A 21,368-nucleotide genomic window follows, 5' to 3' on the forward strand; every position below is an offset into this window, starting at 1 on the left:
CAAAGCAAGAAAATTTCACTGAAGCAAATGATCAGGACTTGTGCTGTGAGGAGACCAAACCTTGAAGTAATAAAAAATGACATCAAACAGAACAAAGTAGAACAATGAGCCTGAATGCATAAAGTCCACTTTTCCTATTATTGATTTTGCTGATCCCATGTCCTCTAGTTCATAGTGCCGTCATGAGCATTATGTTTTATATCATTTATTAGAGTACATTTTTAAAGGATAACAATCTTTTAATTACACTTAAATGTCTCTAAGGATAGGTTTAATATTTATGCTTTTTTAATCAATAGAAGAACATTTTGATTATATCTTTGGAAACATATTTGTCAAGCTCAACAAACAGCTGAAATCACGTGGCTTTCTAATAGACTCCTTTGAGAAAGTGCTTTACCTTACAGAATTATAAGCCAGGAAGTACTATGGCATTAAGTTAATGCAAAGCATTGTGATTCATCCAGTAAAACACATGGCTCTGAATTTCATAGGTTTCGTATATGTAACTACATCCTCCTTCGTCCTCATAGAAGTGATCCCTGCATTGCTCATGAACTTCAACGCTACTAAATGTGTGCCAGTTGATCAGTGGTGGCCCCAATTTTATCCTATATGGACTTACCCTGATCTTAAGCAATCACCCTTCTACCATCTCCCATTCCTCTCCATGCTTGGCAAGCTGCTTGCTCCCTCTTCTAGTCTAACTTTGCTAGGAAAGGTGTTGACAAAGGAGGACACATGCTTTGTCATTCCACATTTTGAACTGACCTTCCTGCTGGAAATGCCTGAAATCATACTCCTGGCAACATTTAACCCCAAGATTCATGTTGTCATCAGATAGGACAGGTCATGGTAGAATGTAGTCCTAATCAATCCTGGTGGGAATTGGACCTACCCTGAACCTCTCCCATTCCAATCCCAGACAAATGAATCTTAGGTTTCCCAGTAGCTCTTCAGGCAGAACACAAGACCTGTGTAGACAATCGACTGGCCCACCCAACTTTAGGCAAATGTGATTATCATGTGCTAAACATTAGACATGAAAGTAACAATTTATCTTGGACCTATGAGTTCATCATCAACAGGAGTTAACCCATTTTGTGATGATGGAAGTGTCTAAACCCCCCCCTCTCAGGGAGTATGGAACCCTGATGTTACCTGGCTCATTTGCCGAGATCCAACAAGACTTCACAGCCAAACTAATTAAGACCATGCAAAACCTCAGAACTATTTATTCTTAGTTACCACTCGCTAAGTTTTTAAGTGATCAAAGCAAAATTCTCAGCACCTGAATGTCTTCCTGGTACCTTCTACTGGATTTGTAATTGTGTTTAATTTGATTAAAGTCAGTAGGTAACTTGAACACTATTAGCAATCATATTAAAAGATGCTAAGTTGCTACCTGTTTTCCCCTGCTGCTTTCATTTGGTAACTTAATGGTTCTAGATCTTGCTCCTGGTTGCTTATAGGCTATTTCATTTGCTACCATCCCTCTCCCCTTTTTCATTAGACTCTTCAAGAATTTCAGAGTTCTGAGGTACCCAGCGCAATATTACTAAACTCTTGATAAATATTGTCTGTTGAGGAGGAGGATGTTTACATTTTTAATCTCCCCAGAATTCAGAATTTTGCCTTGGCCAATATTTTGAATTTTAGGGCTTAGATTAGGCTAACAGTGTCTTAATGGGGTTTTTGATCAGGACCCTTCATATTCCATTTGAAGCAGAGAATAAAAACTAAATTCCCTCTACCTGGTACATTTTGGCAAAAAAAAAAAAAAAAAAAGGTTGGCCTGGGAGGGCCATTTTGCCAATAAATATAGGTTATTATCTTATTAGGCAACCATTAACACTGAAGGAAACATTAGAATATGCATGCATTTCACTTTAAATTCAGGATTTAAAATCAGCCCCCCCCCCCGTTTTGATGACTCATAGTTTATTTGAAGGTGCCTTTTGAGAATTTGTTTCTGTAGCCCTTTCTAGGGCACCATGTAGATCCTCCTATAAATAGCAGCACCTCTTCTCTCCTTCCCCTAGATGGAAGCAGGCAGTCTGGTTTTCATCCAGCCATTCTCAGGGGGTTCATTTTTCAGTCCCAAGTGGATGACCAAATAGGTAATCTCAGGAGATTTGGGGGGAACAATTTCAAGGGGAAAATGTAATGAGTTTTCCTTGTCATGGAACGGAATTTCGTCAGTGCCAGGCTAGCCCCAGCTCACAGGAAGTTTATGATTATGGAGAGGTCCATACTTTAGCAGCAGGACACTGACCAAGAAGGTGAGTCAGCTTCCAAGGCCTTCTGGATTGATTGGCTGGGAAAGCTCAGAGTAGGGAATATCTCCAGACAGTTGTCACACACACTGTGTGTGTGTGATGACATGTGGATGATATCCACACACTCACACTTCTGAAGATGATGCTACAAATGAAAGATGTCAGAGTCTAAGGAACATGGCAGTCATTTAATCAATCTACATAGGTGCCTCCAGTTGAACTCACTTGTTATTATGGAAATGGTGGCTTCTCAGTCTATCCTCAAATAAAAATATATCCTCTAAGTGTTACAAACATTTTAAATAATCATAAAATAGTTTAAATATTTCATTACTTGGCTCAGAGTTCTGATGGTGAAGCAAAGTGCAGTTCCCTCCCTCTCTCACATCCTAACTGGAACATGGTCTTTATCAAAATGTAGACACCACAGTGTACTGATATCGACATAAAGCCTGTCTGCCACATTTTCTGATAAGGCAGAAATGTACTTTTCAAATCTCCTAAACACGGCTTTCCTCATCTGGCACCACTATATTCCTTCACCTTTCTTGCCTAGGGGAAAAATGCTATCTATACCTCAGGACTTTTCTTACGGGTTTACATCTCCTTGGCTGTTGGTCCAATGTCTGCTCACCCAATGCAAAAACCACTGACCAAAGGCCTATTAACTGCTCCCCTTGCTCACTCAGTGCCCTCTGAGAGCAGAACTCGTCAGCTGGCTTGCCGTTTATCTGTCACAGACACTGGCTTAAAAGGTATAGGACAAGATTTCAAAACTCTCTGTAAGGCTTCTCAGGGAAGAAGGGAGAGAGGAATATGTATCTGTTGCAGGACATCAGCTTTCAGTTTCTCACTGGAGGAGGTAACTTCAGTTCAGCCCCTACCCAGCCCATTGCCAGCCTTGGTTGTGAGGTCTGCCCAGAGGTACTGCTAGCTCTTAGAGAAATGTCTGCAGCGATTGAGCTTCTGGACAGAGTTCAGCCAGCCTTGAACCTGAGAAGAGGTGCATAGAGCTAAAAATAGGTCCTATCTTTCTTTGTTTCTCAAACAAGATAGTTGTCTTAGAAGGTTTGAAAGTGTTGATACCATGATGGGTTTTGCATTGCGAAGGGCTCCTGTGAAGCCCTTTTTGGAAGAGCACCAAAAATCTGCCAGCAGGTTATGTTAATTCTCCTTCCTCTCTCCAGCTGAAAAGGAAAGAACCATTTGAAGTTCCAAATAACTGAAATAAAATCAGATTGGTTTATTGCTTCTGCTTGCATATAGACAGAAGAGCAAATTTGAGTGGCTGGGGTGGGTGCTGGATGAAGGGAATTATGGAAGGGGGAGGGGTGTCTCAAATCTGCTCTTGACCAATGGAGGGGGAGGGAGGAAGGAAGGTACCCACTGGCTAAAATGAAATACATTTTCAAGAAGGGCAGCTCTCACCAAGCGGGAGTGATGGCCACCCTGCAAGGGTTCTTCCCGCTCCTCCTAGGGCTCCCCGCTTATCCTCTCTGGTGCTCTGGTCCCAGCCTAGTGCGGAAGGAGAGTGAAACTGAGCTAGAGGTGTTTTCTGTGAAAGTCCCACCAATTTATTAAACACTTAATGTTTGGAGGGTTCTGCCTATGTGTGAGGCTTTCCTCTTTGATGACAATCTGTCCGTGAACTCTGATACTGGAAGGACAGCAGATCACTACGTCACACTAAATGAAGATTTAGCACATTGCACTGAGGTAACCCTCAGCTCAGCCCCCACCCTGCCCGACTACTGGATTTATAAATCACAGGGCAGGATCATGGCAGCTGGAGTCCCAAATTAATAAAAGCCAGAGCCAGAAAGTCTTCTTGGATTGTGCCAGTCTCAGAGTTTGCTCTTGAGTATAGATTCTGATTTTCTGTGCTGGTATACGGAGCCATCTGGGATAGATCTGCAGGGATTCCAGGGCAAGCACGGCTATATTCACCCACCTGGATGTCTAAGTGTACGTTAGTTTGCATTTCCAAACCTGCTTCTACTCTGGATAGTACACTTTTACAAAGCTTATCAGAAAACTGGTCTAAAAGAACACATGCTTTAAAGAGCATTAAAAAGCATGAAGTAAATAGGAGGCCTTCAAACCTCAATAGCAACATTTTCCAACACAGGCAAAGGATTTCTCTTTCTTTCAAAAGACATCACATCCAGCTCTCAACAGTACTAGATAATGGCAATGGGGGAGTGATGCAACTTATAAGCCCCAAATATCACTGGAGGCCAGCATTTCATCCTTTTCCCTAACCTGATTTTTCCCTGCCTGCTCAAATAGGCTTATTTAAATGTCATCTCTTGGTCCTTCCCTTGACCTCTCTCCTGGCAAATGGCCTAATTAATAAATGGTCAAAAGGCTGAAGAAAGAGAAGAGGCCAAAATAAGCCCGAACTTGGATAACCTCTGCCTGGAATAAAGGCAAGTTGCCGCTGTAATAACTTCCAGATGAATCATGACATTTTCTCAGACACCAGCAGATGAACTGATGTCATTCTATTTGCCTCCCACTTCTGCCATCCAGAATCACTGATCTCCGCTGGGGCTGGTAAAAACAGCTTGTTGAGGTCTCCAGTCTCTGGCCATTCTTAGGGATGGTCATTTTATTCCTAAGTGTAACCCCTTCTGGTGTGACCCATGTGTTTTCTGCCAACTCCCCACAAAGAAGGCCAGGGGAAATTGTCTGGGTGGGACTTCTGATAGGGGACAGCAGGACCTTGGAATCTGTCACTGTAGATGAGGGGGGCGGGTGGTCCATGATGGGGAAAGGAGGACTGAATAAGATTAGGCTCTGAGGTCTTCCTGGTCTTGACCTGTGGAAAGGCTTAGAACCCCCTGATGGTCGCTCTATTTTTGAAGAAAGAAGGTTGTCCCCAGATGGCTCTGTCTCTGACGTGCGCTTTCTACATTGCACTACTGCATCCTGAGTGGAGAGCAGGTTAACTAACCCTGGTTCTGGAGAAAGGGTGGATCCCTCGCACATGCGAGATGCAGTGGCATCCACTGGCAAGGACTCAATGGCTCCTGTATCTTGCTTTGGTTTCTCTTCCTTTGGGCTTTCCAAGGAGGAGAGAGAAGCATCTTGGGCAAGTTTCTGAGAGGTTCCACCAGTTGAGCCGGGTTCCTCTTGGTTCCTCTCCAGGGGCTGAGCCCCACTCTCCTCTGAGCTCTGAGAGGGCAGGGGCTGTGGGATCTGGGTGTACTGAATCTTGGGTGGAATGACTGGGACTGCCCTGGCCTGGCACATTTTGACCATGAAGGAGGTTCTCACAGCTGACACACTCACAGGAGCTGAGTTACGGCGGCCTGTCAGGGCATGAGCAACAATGTCCAGGTCCTGAGAGTCCTGGGAGTAAACCCTCCAGGGGTCTACTTTACAGTGAGATGAGGTCATCCATGTGATCTTTGGGTCTCCTGGCTCAGAGAGCTGCATTCCAGGTGAACCAAATGAGGCCACATTCTCAAACCGGAAGAGGTCAGTGATGGGAATGGCAGAGTCCAAGTTGAGAGAAGAAGGCCTATTTTTCCCCTTTAGGGGCCCACATTCAGTGCTCTTCAGCTGTAACTTTGGGGGATGCTCTCCAGTTGAGGTGCTGTCTTGCACACCCGGTGAATTCTCCTTGCTGTTTTCTGGCCCAGGATCACTACCTTGCTCAATTTGAGGGTTGTGTGTCCCCAGGTGTGTCCCCAGTTCCTTTCCCTCTGCTAGACTGACAGGGCTGGATTCTGCTGATTTGGGCTGCAAACCACCTGGTCCCTTCTGGTTGTGAGGAACCTCTGTCCTTTTCAGGCCAGAGAACTCTTGAAAGGACCTCATGGCTTTCTCATCCCATCCAGTAATCTCGCTCCTGGGTGCCAAGGGCTGCAGAGGGTTGGAATTCCTCTCTGCTTCAAGATTAGCACAGCTGCTGGAGGAGGAACCCTCAAGAGTCCACTGGCTCTTAACCGTGGTTTTGCCATCTAGAGAATGGCTCTGGCGAAGGCTGGGCCTGTGGGAAAGCCTCTTCTCCAACCGGTGGCCCTGGGGGCCCTGCATCTGGGCCTCTTGTACATCTTTAAGGGTGGGTGAGTGCAGGGGACTTGTCACCCACTGGGGCTCCTCCCAGGGCTCCACCATCTCCAGACCATGCTGGGCAATGTCTGTCACAGTGTCATCTTCATCACAGTCTGAGGGCTCCTGTACTAAGTGGGCTACATCCTCCTCTCCTTGTGGAGAAATCTCAACCTCCCTGGTTGGGCTTGGAAAGCTAGAGCCTTTGCCCTCAGAAGCAGCATTCTTTGAATTTTGCTTTTCACTTTGTTCTGAAGAGGCCTCCTCTCCCTGACAAAGACTGGGAATCCCAGGGCTGCCTTTGGACTTCAGCTGATCTATATACGGGTTTGTTCTCAAATTCCCAGATGAGTCTTCTCTCTCAGGGCCACCCTTCAATAGCTGGACTGGAGGCGCCTCGTCCAAAGGAGTTGGAGGAGGAGGAGAAACAGGCAGGAGCAGAGGAGACAGATTCCCTGGGCCCCCCACCTCCGCTGCTGCTTGTGGAGGAGACTTCTCAAATGGAACCATTTCCAGAGGAGTCAGGCTGGCAGGGTCTGGGCGCTGGCCCTTTTCAGGCTCGGATCTATGGAGGATGCTGGTTGTCTCCGACTTCTCTCTACTGGCTGCTGCGGAAGTGCCCTGTGTGCTCTGATTGGTTGGATCCTTAGTCCACTCCTCCAGAGGGGCGGAAACTGGAGCTGGGGCGGAGCCACAAGGCAGGCTCCCAGGAGGCTCCGGGGAAGCAAAAGGCCCTGGACTAGACTCAAGAATAGGCTGAGTCGCGCCGGTCTTTAGAGCAGGTGGGGGCAAGGAGGAGAGTTCCTCCTCAGATTCAATAATTTTCAGCTCTTGTTGAATCTCAGGCCAGATCAGGGCGTTGGCCAGATCATCTTCATCCTGAAAAACATCAAGAAACTGATTACTTAGAACCAAAGACTCTCTCGGCGCGGACATCCGCACTGTTTCCCAGGGAGCGTCTAGGGACTGGAGCAGTGCCTGGCGGCGCTAACCTCAGCACACAAAGGATACAGTGTTAGTAATAACTGTGGCTGTTTATTCATGCTTACCGTGTGCCATGACATCATTAACTGTATTTTCTTAATTTCCCCAAGAACTGTAAAAGATAACTACTACTGTAATTACTCCCATTTTAGAGATGAGGAGAACTGTGTTCAAATAGATTAAACATTTTACCAAAGCCACACAGCAGCAGACCAAGGCTGAATTCCAGCTCAGTCTGCCCCAGAACATAAGCACTTAATCCCTGTGCACTGTTGCCCTAATAAAACAAACCAACCCCTGATCTCATATAACCTCAGGTTGACCCGATGGCTCACAAGAATGAGAGTCTCCCAGTGGAATGAAATGGTAACTCTTGTCCTGACACCTGCTTTCCAAATAAATAAAAATAGCTTTCCCCTCTTATTACCAAAGAAATACATACTCCACATGGAAAAAAAGATTTGATACATATGAAAAGAAAGAAGGATGAAAAATAGCAAAATGATATAGCCCTAATTCCCCACAGATAACCACTGTTAACTGAGATGGGTGCTTCCTGCACCATCTTATTTGTTGTCCTTGTCTCCCCTCAAGTCCAGCTTCTCTCTGTCCTCCTCGGCTCCTCCCTTTCCCTACACAAAGCCCACAGCTGCAGAAAGGAAAGGGATGAAGGGAGGCCTGGTCAGGGCCAGGGAAGCAAATTTCAGTTCCTTTTGCTTCTTATCTCAAGGCCTAATTCTGTCCCGAGGAGAAGCAGTTTGGGGAGGCATTTCTATCCTGAGGGGCGGACGGCCCTTCTGGGAAGTCTGACATGCTACCCACCTGACATCACTTCTCCCCTGGCTCTGATCACATGTCATTTCACATTACAGTTAATTGGACGCCTGTCTTATCTTTCCCAATGGACTGTGAGTTCCTCCATCAGGAACTGTGTTCATCCATCTTTGATTCCTCAAGGCCAAATGATGCCTGGTATACTGTGACTAACTGCTCAATAAGGGGTCTGTGAATTTAAGTGGGTTCATTGTTTTCTTTTATTTCCTTCTGATAACTGTCCGGGAGTAGGATTACTTGGCCAGAAGGCAGGGGTATTTTTGAGATCTAATTCTACTGTACTGCATTTATCTGTGTACATTTCTATTTTGCCTACTAGACTGTGCCCTCCTTCAGGTCAGAGGCATCTCTTTACTCTCTGCAGCTCCTACATTATTGATCTCTTACTAAGAAACAATACATTTAAATGAATAAATGAACATCTAAACTCCCCTCCACCCCCAGTCTGCCACTTCAGTTAAGTGGACCATAGTGCATGTTTTGCTCAGATGAGAAACTCATGGGTTGTCCTTGATTCTTCCTTCTCCCTCAGTCCTTATCCAATCCTTCACCAAGTCCTATTCACTTGACCTTCCAAATAGCTCTGAAAGCCTTCCATTTCTATCCCCGGTTCCCCCACTCTAGTCTAAGCCACCATCTTTTCTTCCCTGGTCTGCCACAGACTAGCCTTCTAATTGCCATCCCTGCCTCCTGTCTTGCCCTTCTCCAAGCCATTCTCCTCACAGAATAGAGTGACCTTTAAAAGATAAAATTCAGAGCAAATCAGAAGAGTTTCCTTTGCCCTTAGGTTAAGCTCCAAATCCCTTCCAAGCAACCCTGCCTGACGTGGCTCCTGCTTTGCTCTGAGCCGCACTTGCTCTAGTCCACGTTCCCGTTCTCCAGCCTTGTTCTTATTCCTTGAATGTTTCGTGCTCTTTCCCATTTCAAATTCATGGCACATCTTACGCTTTCTGCCTGAGAGTCTCTCCCTTCCTACTCTGCTCCCTACACCTTTCTCCTAGCTAAGTTCTCAATCTAAATATCTATTCTTCAGAGAAGCCTTCCCTGACCCTTGTGACCCTCCCCCTCTGACTAGGTTGCATCCCCCTGTTATATGCTCCCACAGAACTCATACTTCCATATCACCCTAGAAAAGACTTGGTTAATGACCTTTCACCTACTAAGCTGTCAGCTCCAAGAAGACAGTGATGGTGACCATCTTGTACACTGCAGTGATCCCAGTGCTCATCAGAGTGTCTGACACAAAATAGGCGTTTAACACGTTTTTAAATGAATGAATGAATTGCCGCTTTTACTTGTTTCCATGAATCCAGCCTGGTTCTCCTTCTAGCATTAACTTCATCTGCTTCTCAAAGCAATGTCATTCATACTTGATCCCTCCCCAGATTCAATCCCCATAATACTCTTTGCAACCTTCTCCTTCTATAAATACAAACACACCTTACAGGAACCCTTATTCAGCCCTCCGGAGGCCACTGTGGTGTGCCTGCACTGCCCTAACTCCCAGTCCACAAGCCTTTTGTGCGTGTCCCAGAAACCAAGTTCCTGGAAGCAAGTTAAAAGGCAAAGTTTTCTTTTCCCCTTTGGCACACTCCTTCAGGTCACAGAGCTATTTATCAAATGTAAGACTCCTCCCTGGATGTCCCTGGAAAACCTCCTCATGACTTCATCTTGAGCAAGGATATCCCCCCCACAAAAGACCTTGGAGAATCCCACCCCTAAAAAGTGGAAAAGGTTTAGTACGCTCTGGCATCATGTTTTAAGTTCTCCAGAGCCATAGGAGGAAGGAGTAGATCCTGAAAATCTTACAGAAGATTTTTACAAATAAACATAGACAACTGTCCATCCAGGATGTCTGGAAGAGGAGAGCTGGCCCCCATGAATGGTCATCACGTTTGGGACCAGGACACGAGAAGCAGGTTTTGCACTGCTTCCGGGATTGAATGTCATTACATTCCCAGGACATGTTACTGGTTTATGGTGACTTCAGGTCAGAAATATTTATAGAGTTGAGTCGGTCCTAGGGAATCTGAGCTGGATGGTTACTTCGTATCACCATAGGATCCCTGACAAGTTCACTGCAAAAAAATCCCAGACCTGATTAGAAGGCTGTGCCGTAAAGTCCCCTTGGCAGAAACTGGTTCTTCAAACAAACAACAGCAACAAAAAACTTTAGCTGGACCAGGCAGTGAGTCCACCTTACCATCTCATGGAGAAACACTGCTTCACCTCTGGCCCCAGGGCTCTCCTGCAGAGCGCTGGATTCCACCTGGCCAGTCTCTCCACCCTCCTCCACCGCCTTCTCTGCATCCAACTTCTTCTCTAATTCACTTGAATGTCGAGAGCCTAGGGAGTGTTCTGAGGTTTTCTTCTCCGGTTGGCCGCCTGGCTCCTGGGGAAGGCCTTTGCTGCATTCCAGTGCTCTCACTGCATCTGGTCCTGGCTTAATATTCTCAAGCGCTGCCTTCTTAGGTACAGATGCTGCAATGAGGATGAGAGTTATCAGTGGAAGGAGACTCCCTTCAAGAGAGACCATTCCCCGCACAGTCTTTGTCCCAGACTAGTTCTGTGTCACATGGATGGAGGGAATTCTCCCAGCTCACTGCTCCCTCACATTCTTTACCCTTTCCTCCTACCAATGATCTGTCCTCTGATCCCAGAGTCTCAGACTTTTGGAGATGGGAGGGACCTTGAAGATCATCTAGTCCAGTGGTTTTCGATTGGCAACCGTTTGCCCCTCCCCTCTCCAGGGGACATTTGGCAATGTCTGGAGACACTTTTGGCTCTCACAACCGGGTGGGGGGGAGTGGCTACGAGCATCTAGCGGGTGGAAGCCAGGAATGCTTCTAAATATGCTACAAAGCATAAGACCGCCCCCCACAAGGATTACCCAGTCCAAAATGTCAATAGTGTTGATGTTGAGAAAGCTGGCGCTAATCCAATCTTTTGCCTGTTGCCTAAGGTCACAGAAACCTGTGATTTACACCAAGCTACAAAGATGTATTATGATTATGATTGCAGCTTCCCGTGTGACTCTTCCCAGGGGTGATCTGCACATCAGTTTGGATATATCTTTATATCTAAAGTGATTAAGCTCTGATCTTAAACATCTACCAAGACACTAGAGAGGGAGGCAGACTTCATGTTTGGCCCCTACTGCCTTGCCTGAAGAAGGTCCTATTTCACTGTATAAGGCTGTTTCCACAATGTAGGATTACAGACTCAGTACTTAGCACAGTGCTTGTTACATAGCAGATCCTCAGTGATATTATTATTGTTTACATTGGAATTAACGAAACCTGAGTTCAAATGCTAGTTTCTCAGTGAATCTAGTAACCTTGATACAATGGCATAATAATATATAATAATATATTACAGGGCTGTTGTGAGGATAAAGTAGATTAGAGAGGCAAAGCACTTAGTACAGTGTCAGACATACAGTAGAAGCCCAGAAAAGTTTACTGATTGAGAATGAACTCTTCTCATTGCCTCTAGTTATGCTGGTGACTTAAGGCCTCTGACCACAGTGCTGGCTTTAAAATCAGACCCAGTAGTAGCATCCTGATGTCAGAACTAATAATGCTTCAGAACTGACAAAGTGCTATTTTCCTCTGCCCATCACTTAGCAGGCTTGTTTTTTGAAATTTAACTTAATTTTTGAATATGTAAAAAAACTACAGAGTAGAAAAGTTAAAATTATATAAAAAAGTGGTCTCGGAAAAGTTTTGCTTTCATCCCTGTTGCTTCCATTCTGTTCCACACCCCCACTGTCTCCTGTGGACAACCATTTTTACTAGTTTCTGGTTTATTCTGCCATAGTTCATTTTTGCATATATAAGCAGATACTTGTACCATATATTTTTTATTCCCCACCTTTATTACACAAATTATAGCCTGCGATTTATACTATTCCATGTTTTGCATTTTTTTTCACTTAAGAACATATCTTGAAATCTATGCCATATTAGTAATATAAGTAGGTTAACTGTTCTTTAGGATGTGGGCTAGTTTGAGTTCCTCTCAAAGTAGAGCCTGAGCCAAAGTCCTGGCAGCAGGTCGCTTATTTGAAAGGTGGTCCCAGGAAGGAGTGAGGAGGTGAGACAGTGATGGAGGAAAAATCAATAAGTGGTTACCACAGTGAGCAACCAGAACTCAGTCCCTGGTGACCCTCTGAAGAACCACGAGGAATGTGCCCCATAGTTATTCCACCGAAGGGTGTACGGCTGGGGCATTAATCCCCTGACTCGCATCTCCTATTGGGTGAGAGCTGCCTCAGTTAACTCTCCATATACTTCTGGGCTTTCCTGAGCAAGGGCTGGGTGAGTTCCTCCCTTCAGAAAAAGCCCCGAAAACCAGAAACACAAGGCAGACACTTCAGATACAGTGCCTTCCGTGTGCAAACTGTCCCCCGCAGATGAACAAGAATTTGAGGAAATGGTGCCGGGCCCACAAAACTATGGACTCCATGGGACTCAACTGTGAGTGATGCACCTTAGTTATTCAATCCATCTCCTAAAGGTGGACATTTGGATTGTTTCCTGTTTTTTGCTATTACAAATAATGCCGTGATGTGCATACACATTCTGCACTTGTGCAGCTATTTATTTAGAATAAATTCTTGGAAGTGAAACTTCTGGGTAAAAGGGTAATGCGTCAGTGATTTTTTTTTTTAATATTTTTTTCCCATTTTACTAAGAACTCTTAGTTGGATGTTTGCCAGTGTCTCTTTTTGTAAAGCTCAGGGTCTTCCAGTCATTGACTGTGGACTCTTAAAGTGAGGAGTGGAGGAAGGGTCTGCGTGACATGTGAGCTTGTTCAGATCACTCACTGTCCTGCTCAAAGCCCTCCTCACTCTGGCTCAGCCACACATTCCCTCTTCTCCACTCCCCTGCGTGACACTGAGCAGACCTGCTACCCCTGACAGGCCTTATACTCCCCTGCTCTGGTCCTCCCTGAGACTCGACTCTAACCCAGTCTTCAAGACGCTAACCTAATAACACCTCTTTTGGAGCCTCCCCAGACCACACTCTCCTTCCCTCCACTTCCTGCAGCACTCACTGTAATAACCCGTGCGGTGCCAAGCCATCAGATTACCATTTTCTTTTCACTTGTATGTGGTGCCCATCCCTGGGTTAAGTTCCTCAGGACAGAGGCAGCATCTATGTCTAGAAACTATCTTCTAAGGGCCTAGGAGTCCAATATATATGGTTGCTGGATACTTGTAAGCTATAAAAGAGTCTCTGTAGCTCAGAAGGGAAGGGCATTGTCAGGTTCCCAGCATGGGATGCTTTATGCATGAAGTGGGTGACCATGGAGACAGAGACTCCTAACGTCCCCTAGTATCCATTCTCTTCCTCATTTTGAAATAGAACCTTCCCTGCCGCTCAGGTTTCGCTAGGTACCTGGCCATCCAGCCAGCGATGCTTCTCAGCCTCCCTTGAAGGTCAGCATGGCCGTGTGAGTTATGGCAGATGGGATGGAGGTGGAAGTGATGGGTGCAACCTCTGGGTCCACCCTTAAGTGGAAGCTGCTTGGGTGCCTCCCCTGGCCCCCTTCCCACAGGCAGGAATGTGGTGGTGGGGGGTTGTTGCGCTCACTTTGACCACACAGGCAGGAACAACATCCCTGGGGACGGCTGAAGGGACCTGGGACCCAGAGCATCTCCCCGAGCGCATCCACCTACCTCTGGTATGCAAGATAGAAATCAACTCCCATCTTGTTTGAGCCACTGTGTTTTGTTCTCTATGTGACAGCAGCTTGGCCTGTACCTTAACTAACAGAACCATGGCTTTATGAGATAGGCAAAACATATTTTTGTAGGTAGACTCCTGTTTCAGATGCACTAAAATATAACTATTTAAAAGAATTCTTTTGTACATTCCTCAGAAGAAGAATGAGGCAACTCCTAATATCTCTTAGGGTAATTCTGGAGTTTGACTGATCAGGCCTCCTTAAATTTATATGGTTACTCTGACCTCCCTCTAATAAGCATTTCTAGAAGGGGACCCAGAGAGCGTTAGTTGTAGCTTGTAAGTCAGCCCTTTTAGAAGGATCCAGTTTGTGGTCCTTTCCCTCCCCCCCGCCCCCCAACCCAAGGATGGAGGTTACCAAGACGTAGTCTTGAATCACATAGAAGTCAGACAATTAATTACTATGACTAATTGAATAATCCTTTTTTTTTTTTCATTCAAAGCGATCAATGACCTAACTTTCAACACTTTAGTTATAATGCAATACTTACTTGGTATCTCTTACTTTTTGGGTTGCACTGGAATTTTGCCTAGTTTAGCCAAAAGTAGAAGAACGGGTTTGAGCAGAGTGACTAAAAATTTCAATCAGGTAACCTGGAAAATTGTCTTTAATTCTATTTCTTTTATCTATTGCTACCGTACAAAAGAAAGAAAAAATAATTTATTAAGGAAGGTGAAGTTCTTCATTTGGAATAATTATGGAAGAAGATAAGTAACCTACGTGAACCTAATTCCATCAGAGAGAAAGGTGAGGGGCCCTCCGCTGTCGCTGAAACTTTTGGCATCTCCCTCTGGCCATTGGTCCTAGATCCACGTGGCTGCCTCCTACAGGGTCCCTTGTTGTGCCCTGGCTGCCACTAATCACAGTCAGGGAAGCAGACTGGAGTCTCCATCAGTGTCTTTCCGAGACCAATTTGATACAGATTGGGTATTCTGAATTACCGAGAGAAGGAAGGAGAGAGGGAAAAAAAGTAACAGACTGTCTGCCAAAGACCCCTTGGGGCCTGGGGACTCTCTCTTTTGGAAAGGACAGCCAATCACATAAAAGCCTTTGGAAACACTTTTTTCGTCAAAGGCTGCACTTCCTCTTCTAACCCTCACTCTGTTCCACCCACAGCAGCCCGTGGAGCATTCTCCAGACAGGGCATCACTTAATTCCCCTATGTTTTTGCTCCTCTTGTGCCCCATCCTGAAGGGAAGGGGGAGGGGAAAGGGACTGATGTTCACTGAGCATCTTCTGAGGGCCACACCCTGAGCAGGCATTTCATGAATATTTTCCCATGCGGACCTCATCCCAGCCCTTGAGATAGGAGCTATCCCTGCTTTGCAGAAGAGAAACAGGCTCAGAGATATCAACCAGCTGTCACACTGCCCCAAAGTGGTGAAGCTCGGATCTGAATCTGCCCAGCTGGGGTCCAAAATCTACACACTTCTCACAACAGTCAGCACCTCTCAGCCCATAATGCCCTTTTCCATCTTTTCTGCATTCGGAAGTCCTACCCATTTATGAAGGCCCAAATGTCACCACTTCTGAGAAGTGTTCCTGGAATCCTCCTGAGAGGGCTGCTTCTTTTAGATGCCACTGAACTCCTTTCTGAACACCCCTTTCATGATACTTTGGGTACTTACACTCTCCCTCATTCAAAAAGCCCAAAGGAGCACATATCCAGACAAAACTCTAATTCAAAAAGATACACGCACCCCTACGTTCATAGCAGCACTATTTACAATAGCCAAGACATGGAAACAACCTAAATGTCCATCGACAGATGAATGGATAAAGAAGATGTGGTACATATATACAATGGAATACTACTCGGCCATAAAAAAAAACACAAAATAATGCCATTTGCAGCAACGTGGATGCAACTAGAGATTGTCATACTAAGTGAAGGAAGTCAGAAAGAGAAAGACAAATACCATACGATATAACTTATATGTGGAATCTAAAATATGACACAAATGAACTTATCTACAAAACAGAAACAGACTCACAGACACAGAGAACAGACTTGGGGTGGCCAAGGGGGAGGGGTTGGGGGAGGGATGGAGCGGGAGCTTAGGTTTAGTAGATGTAAGCTATGATATATAGGATGGATAACAACAAGGGCCTACTGTATAGCACAGAGAACTATATTCAATTTCCTATGATAAACCAAATGGAAAAGAATATAAAAAAAGAATGTGTGTGTGTATATATATGTGTATAACTGAATCACTTTGCTGTACAGCATAAATTAACACAACATTGTAAATCAACTATACTTTAAAAAAAAAAAAAAGTCCAAGGGGGGTGTTAGGCTACTTCCACAAGCTGACCCTGTGCTGCAGGTGGGTGCAGTTTCAGTTTCCCTTCCTAGTTTGGAGCTTGTTGGGGGAAGGGATTGCATCTTAACAATCGTTTTAACTCTACAGCCCATAGCAAACACGCGAGGGATCATGGCAGAATGCTTAAAAGCATGGATTTTTAAAAATCTGGATTAAAATCCTGGCTTGTACACTTCCTTGCTATGAGCCCTCGGGCAAGTTAACAGATTCCTCTCTAAGCAAATGGGGATAATAGTAACTACCTATACCTCATGGAGTTGTGGTGAGAAGAAATGCAATAATACGTGTAGAACACTTAGGACAGTGCCTGACACCATGATAGGTGATCAGAAAAAGCTAGCTTATATTAATTTTTATTTTTGTGTATGGTGTTGGGGTGTGTTCTAATTTCATTCTTTTTTACATGTAGCTGTCTAGTTTTCCCAGCACCACTTCTTGAAGAGACTGTCTTTCTCCATTGTATATTCTTGCCTCCTTTGTCATAGATTAGGTGACTATAGGTGCGTGGGTTTAGCTAATATTAATTGAAATAGAAATATTCTTAAACCACAATGAGCATTTATTGGTTTGTCTCTCAGCCATCCTTTCCTCTGAGGTTCTCATTACTTCCCTTTTGTGTGGCTCACAGTTGGTTGTTGGTTCTCACTCCAGAGACGGCCCAGGGACTCTCGCTTGGCCAATCTTAGAATACTATTAGTCTGGCAACAGTGACTGGTCCAAGGCTGGGCATGTGGCCCAAGCAGGCCCAAACACAGAGTCCTCCCTGTGTTTTTTTTTTAAAGGAAATTGGGAGGAGGATGCTCTTTCTCATCGCCAGGGCCGCTAGCCGTGTTCTCTGCAGATGTGAGGTAGAAATGTGGGATGGGTGGATTGTGTCTGGAAGAGTTGAGTCCCCAGTTCCAGCTCTGCATTCCATTCTGTGAGCTTTCCCTCCTGCCTCACATTTACTGAGTACTTGCTGTGTATTAGACCCTGTTCTGATAGCTTTACATCTATTAACTAATTTAATATTCACAACTTAATACTAACATTATCCCTATTGTACAGATCAAGAAGCTGAGGCATGGAGTGGTTATGTTAACTTGCTGAAGATTGTCCAGCAAAATGGCTGAGCCTATACTTGTACCAGGCAGTCTGGCTCCAGAGCCCGCAGTCTTAACCACTTCACTACATTGCCTTGCAAACTCTGTTTAAGTCTGGTTTTTCCTCTCTTGCAATGGAAAGAGACCCTCTCCCTTACTTTACCTGCAGAAGTCTCAACTCCCAGTGGCTTCTCTTCAGGCCAATCTCCACTCTCTGAGCCCTGGAAAGAAAACTCTTCCAGGCTGGAAAGAGACTGTAGCTCCTTCGGGGGGGTTCTGCATGGGGTGCTGTTGGTGCTGATGACAGCTGACACACGGAGTGGCACGGACACAGCAAAGGGCTTGGAGATGTTCAGGGCCTTGCGCTGGTGACGGGGAGAGGGCTCCATCTGGAAGAGGCTGCTGGTAAAGACAGATTTGCTGGGGCTGTCGTTTGAGGTGTAGAACATACCCAGCATCTTCGGGGCTGTTTGCTCGCTCTCGGGATCCTCGATGGGTCGGAACACCTTCAGCTGCTCAGGCGGGGCCCGGGCCTGAGCGCCCTGCAGCTGGCTTCGGTCACTGCTCACGTCAAAGCCCCCCTCGGCCCCCGCCGGCATCCCCTCCTGGCCCCATTCGCCCTCTTGCTTGCTGAGGTCACATGAGCTGCCAGTGCTAGTCGAGTGCATTTTCGCTGCTGGAATGAAAAATCCACCAGTGGTGACTGTTCGATTGAAATTTCCTTTGGTTTCTTTCCCTAGTGAAAAAGCAAACAAACGTGGTCAGCAGCCTGAGCAGACACATCACTGAGCAGCCTTCCAGTAAGGGCAGGCACACAATACTTGAATATTGGAAAGGCATATTATGATAATAAGGGCATAGCTATCCTAATAAAGACAGGTACATACCATTTGGTTGACAAGAGGAAACCTCTCCCTATGTGCACAGAATCTTGTCATAATGCCCTGATAGAACCATTTTGTTGTATCATATGTATCTGTTTTAAACTTTGCAGGTAGAGCAGTTTCCAAAAGACAGACACTGCTGAAATTGCTGAACAGAGCAGTCATCCACCAAGCATTAAATGTAGATCATGAAAAAATAAAAAGAAGGTGGGAGATGACAGAATGATGTTTGCTCAGAATGAAGATAAAAAGGCCAAAATAACAGAATCTTGTTTCATTTTAAAACTTTAAAACTTATTGTTTTAAGTCTTCTCTGGCAGATGGACCCAAACAGGGGTTTGATTTCCCAGCAAGGAAACAAATGCTGTTCTCAGCTAGACCTTTTTGCCTTTTCCCAGGCTTCCTCCTGCTGATTCAGAGGATGAGAAACTAGAAATGTAAATTAACTAAATGTTAGAAAGCACAGTTGTGAAGAGTGAGTTCCTGACTGACTTAGAAGTGAAGGCAAAGAAGAGAAAAAAATCTGTGTGTGAAATAAATAAGCTGGGAGACAACAACTGAATTGCCAGGGATCTGGAAAATAATTCCCAACTAGGCACTAAGTGCTACATCTTAGGTAACATTAGGTTTAAAATTCTTAGGAACCACTCTGTAGGAGAAGTGTAATTATCTCCCTTAACACATGAGGAAACCGAGACTTGAGAGGTTAGATAACCTGCCCAATGCCCACGGAAGTGGTGACCTAGCTTTTAGTGTCTTTTTTGTTTTGTTTTTTAGCTTTTGAAATATTAAATCCTGCCAAACTGGGCAAGAACTGCCCCCAAGAGGTTTCAAAACCAAGCAAATTGATGAATATAAAGGTGAGAAAATGCTAAAAGGATTGAGGCAGCTTAAAAAGATCTCATTGAATATTTTACAAGTTTAGTATTATTTTTTGAAAGTTGTTCTAAAGATTTTCTGTTTTGTTTCAGGCTGCCTCATTTATCAAAGAGCAACATACCTTGTATTAAAGGGATTCGAAAGTCATGGTACAATCATGGGGGAGTTTAAACAGTCTGCTGCTAGGGAAGCCCTGTGTATTGCCAGTTGTAGCAGTGCTTGTTGGCTGCTTAACAAAAACAGAAGCTGGGGCTACAGGCAAGTCAGCCCTTAAGGCTGGAGCTGTAAGAACTAACATGGTGAGGTGCCGCTTTGGTGATGGGTATAACCTGGCATGCAACTGTATGTACATCTGCTCCAACCAGCAATGACCAGTAAGTGCCAGGCTGGTGCCTGTCAGTGTTTATTGATGAATGAAGGAATGAATGACTCTACCAACTCAAAATCATGACTTGACAAACACAATGAAGCTAATGCCTACGGAAACACCTAAATTCAAAACTCTTCTTTATGCCCCAGGGGGAGCCTCTTCTGCCTTAGTTTTCAGGTGTTGACCCTTTACCTGGCTCAGGATTGAATGCAAGGAGGCTGCTGTCTCCAGCTGTGGAGTAGGGGAGGTTACTGCAAGGGCTGTGTGCGCCCCTTGAGTTCCGGAAAGTCAGGGAGGGATCTGGGCCTGGGGGATTGTGTGTGGCCATGACTGGAGCTGAGCAGGGTCTGCGGTTTAGGAAGGCAAGTCTGGTGTGGGAGCGCCAGTCTCCCAGTTGTAATCCCCAGTTCCAAATCCAACTGAAAAATCTCACCTTCCACGGGCACTGAGCACAGCGAGTCCATGCTTTTAGCTGGTCGGATAGTAGCCTTTTCCACTAAGGATAAAAGAAAAAATATCCCTGATGAATGCTTGTTCAGAGAAAGTGTTTAGAACAATAGGTCAGGCTGTAAGTACAAAAGAGAAATTTCTTTAGGAAAGTTTTTCAAGTATTTATAATATTCCCCTTTGGAAAACATTCCCCACTCCACCTTCGATGTTCCTACTTTCTTGGTGGGACTGACCTTATAAAAAGAGGGCATTTGTAGATCAAAGGTTTATTAACATTTTACAGATAAAGGTAAGTTACAATTTTGTCACATAGCTATTAGCAAATGAGGAGTCCTGAACCCGATTTTATTGTACAGAAAAGGCTCAACGATTCATCCATGGAGTAGAATCCATGGGGCTCTAGGCAACCCCTCCTATGTGACTAGGCCAGAGAGCAGAATTCTCGGCTGCAGCCACATCGCTCAACACCCAGGAATTTGGTACAACAGGTGAGAGAGAGCCCAAGGGTACTCTTCTCCCTTTCTCCCATGTGTCACCTTTCTCCACGTGCAGCTCTGCTCCTTGATGTCTGCAGCCTGGTTGCTCCCCCAGTGCTCTCACCCACCAGCCTCACCCTGGAGCAGATCCCAACCAAACGAACCTTTTTTGAGCACCTGCTGTGTGCCTGGTGGATGCTGTGCATCTTTGTGAAGCCACCCAAGTAGGTTTTCAGAAGATTATGGTTTAAATAAATAAAAACTTATTATTTCAGGCACAGGCTTAGGCACTTTCACAAACATCATCATGTCTTTTCAGGAAGGCTTCCAGGGCAAACTTGCTAGGAGGGGAGAGAGGGCAATTTAGAAGCTGACCGGGAGCCCCAGGACTTGTGGCTTTAAGGTAACTCTGGATCCAGGCAGATCTGGCTTTGAATCCCAATTCTCCCACTTTTGGGCTGTGTGACCTCAGGGAAGCAACTTACCTTTTTGAAACTTCAGTTTTTTGGCATGAAAAGGAGGAACAGTAGAGCTGTTGTGAGGATGAAATGAGTAGTGCATATAAAATAGGTTGCATTAACCTAGAATAAATGCTCAAGGAGAAGTAACTATTGTTTATTGTTGTTGATGTTATTCAAGATAAACTAGGGCTCAGCAACAAGGGTAAACTCAGGAGACGGTTCTAAAAGAAGCACTCAGTGTTGGCCCTAACCCAAATCGTGCCCTAACTCACACTTGCTTTGTCCCTCTTTTAAAGATCCTTTTTTCCTTCTTGCTCCAAACCCTGCTCCTTCTGAGAGGCTCTGAATTAGCCCCTTGGCATCCCAGGCTCTGGGCTTCTCTCTGCCTGGGTCCAACTGGGCTCTGGAAGGACACAGCAACGTTCACCCAAAGCCTTGCTGACGCCAAGATTGCCTTCCACCTCCTTACTTCCAGAGGTAAGCCAGAATTCTCATTCTTGGAAGACTGACTATTCCCACAAGTTTACAAAAT

General features: G+C 45.2%; 1 protein-coding gene across 1 annotated transcript in view; it reads right to left on the reverse strand.

Moving 5' to 3' along the window:
- Positions 1-264: 264 nt before the first annotated feature.
- The window catches only part of ARHGAP31 (Rho GTPase activating protein 31), a 112,814-nt gene continuing 91,710 nt past the window's right edge, over positions 265-21,368 (reverse strand). Inside the window, exons 9-12 of the mRNA XM_082654423.1 lie at positions 19,883-19,945; positions 17,480-18,052; positions 10,360-10,637; positions 265-7,217 (exon numbers count right to left, since the gene is read on the reverse strand). Coding sequence (XP_082510549.1) covers positions 4,779-7,217; positions 10,360-10,637; positions 17,480-18,052; positions 19,883-19,945 — 3,353 coding nt within the window. The 3' untranslated portion in view covers positions 265-4,778. The remainder of the gene's footprint in view (positions 7,218-10,359; positions 10,638-17,479; positions 18,053-19,882; positions 19,946-21,368) is intronic.

This window comes from Grampus griseus, assembly GCF_964374135.1.
Source record: "Grampus griseus genome assembly, chromosome: 5".
Lineage (NCBI taxonomy): Eukaryota > Metazoa > Chordata > Mammalia > Artiodactyla > Delphinidae > Grampus > Grampus griseus.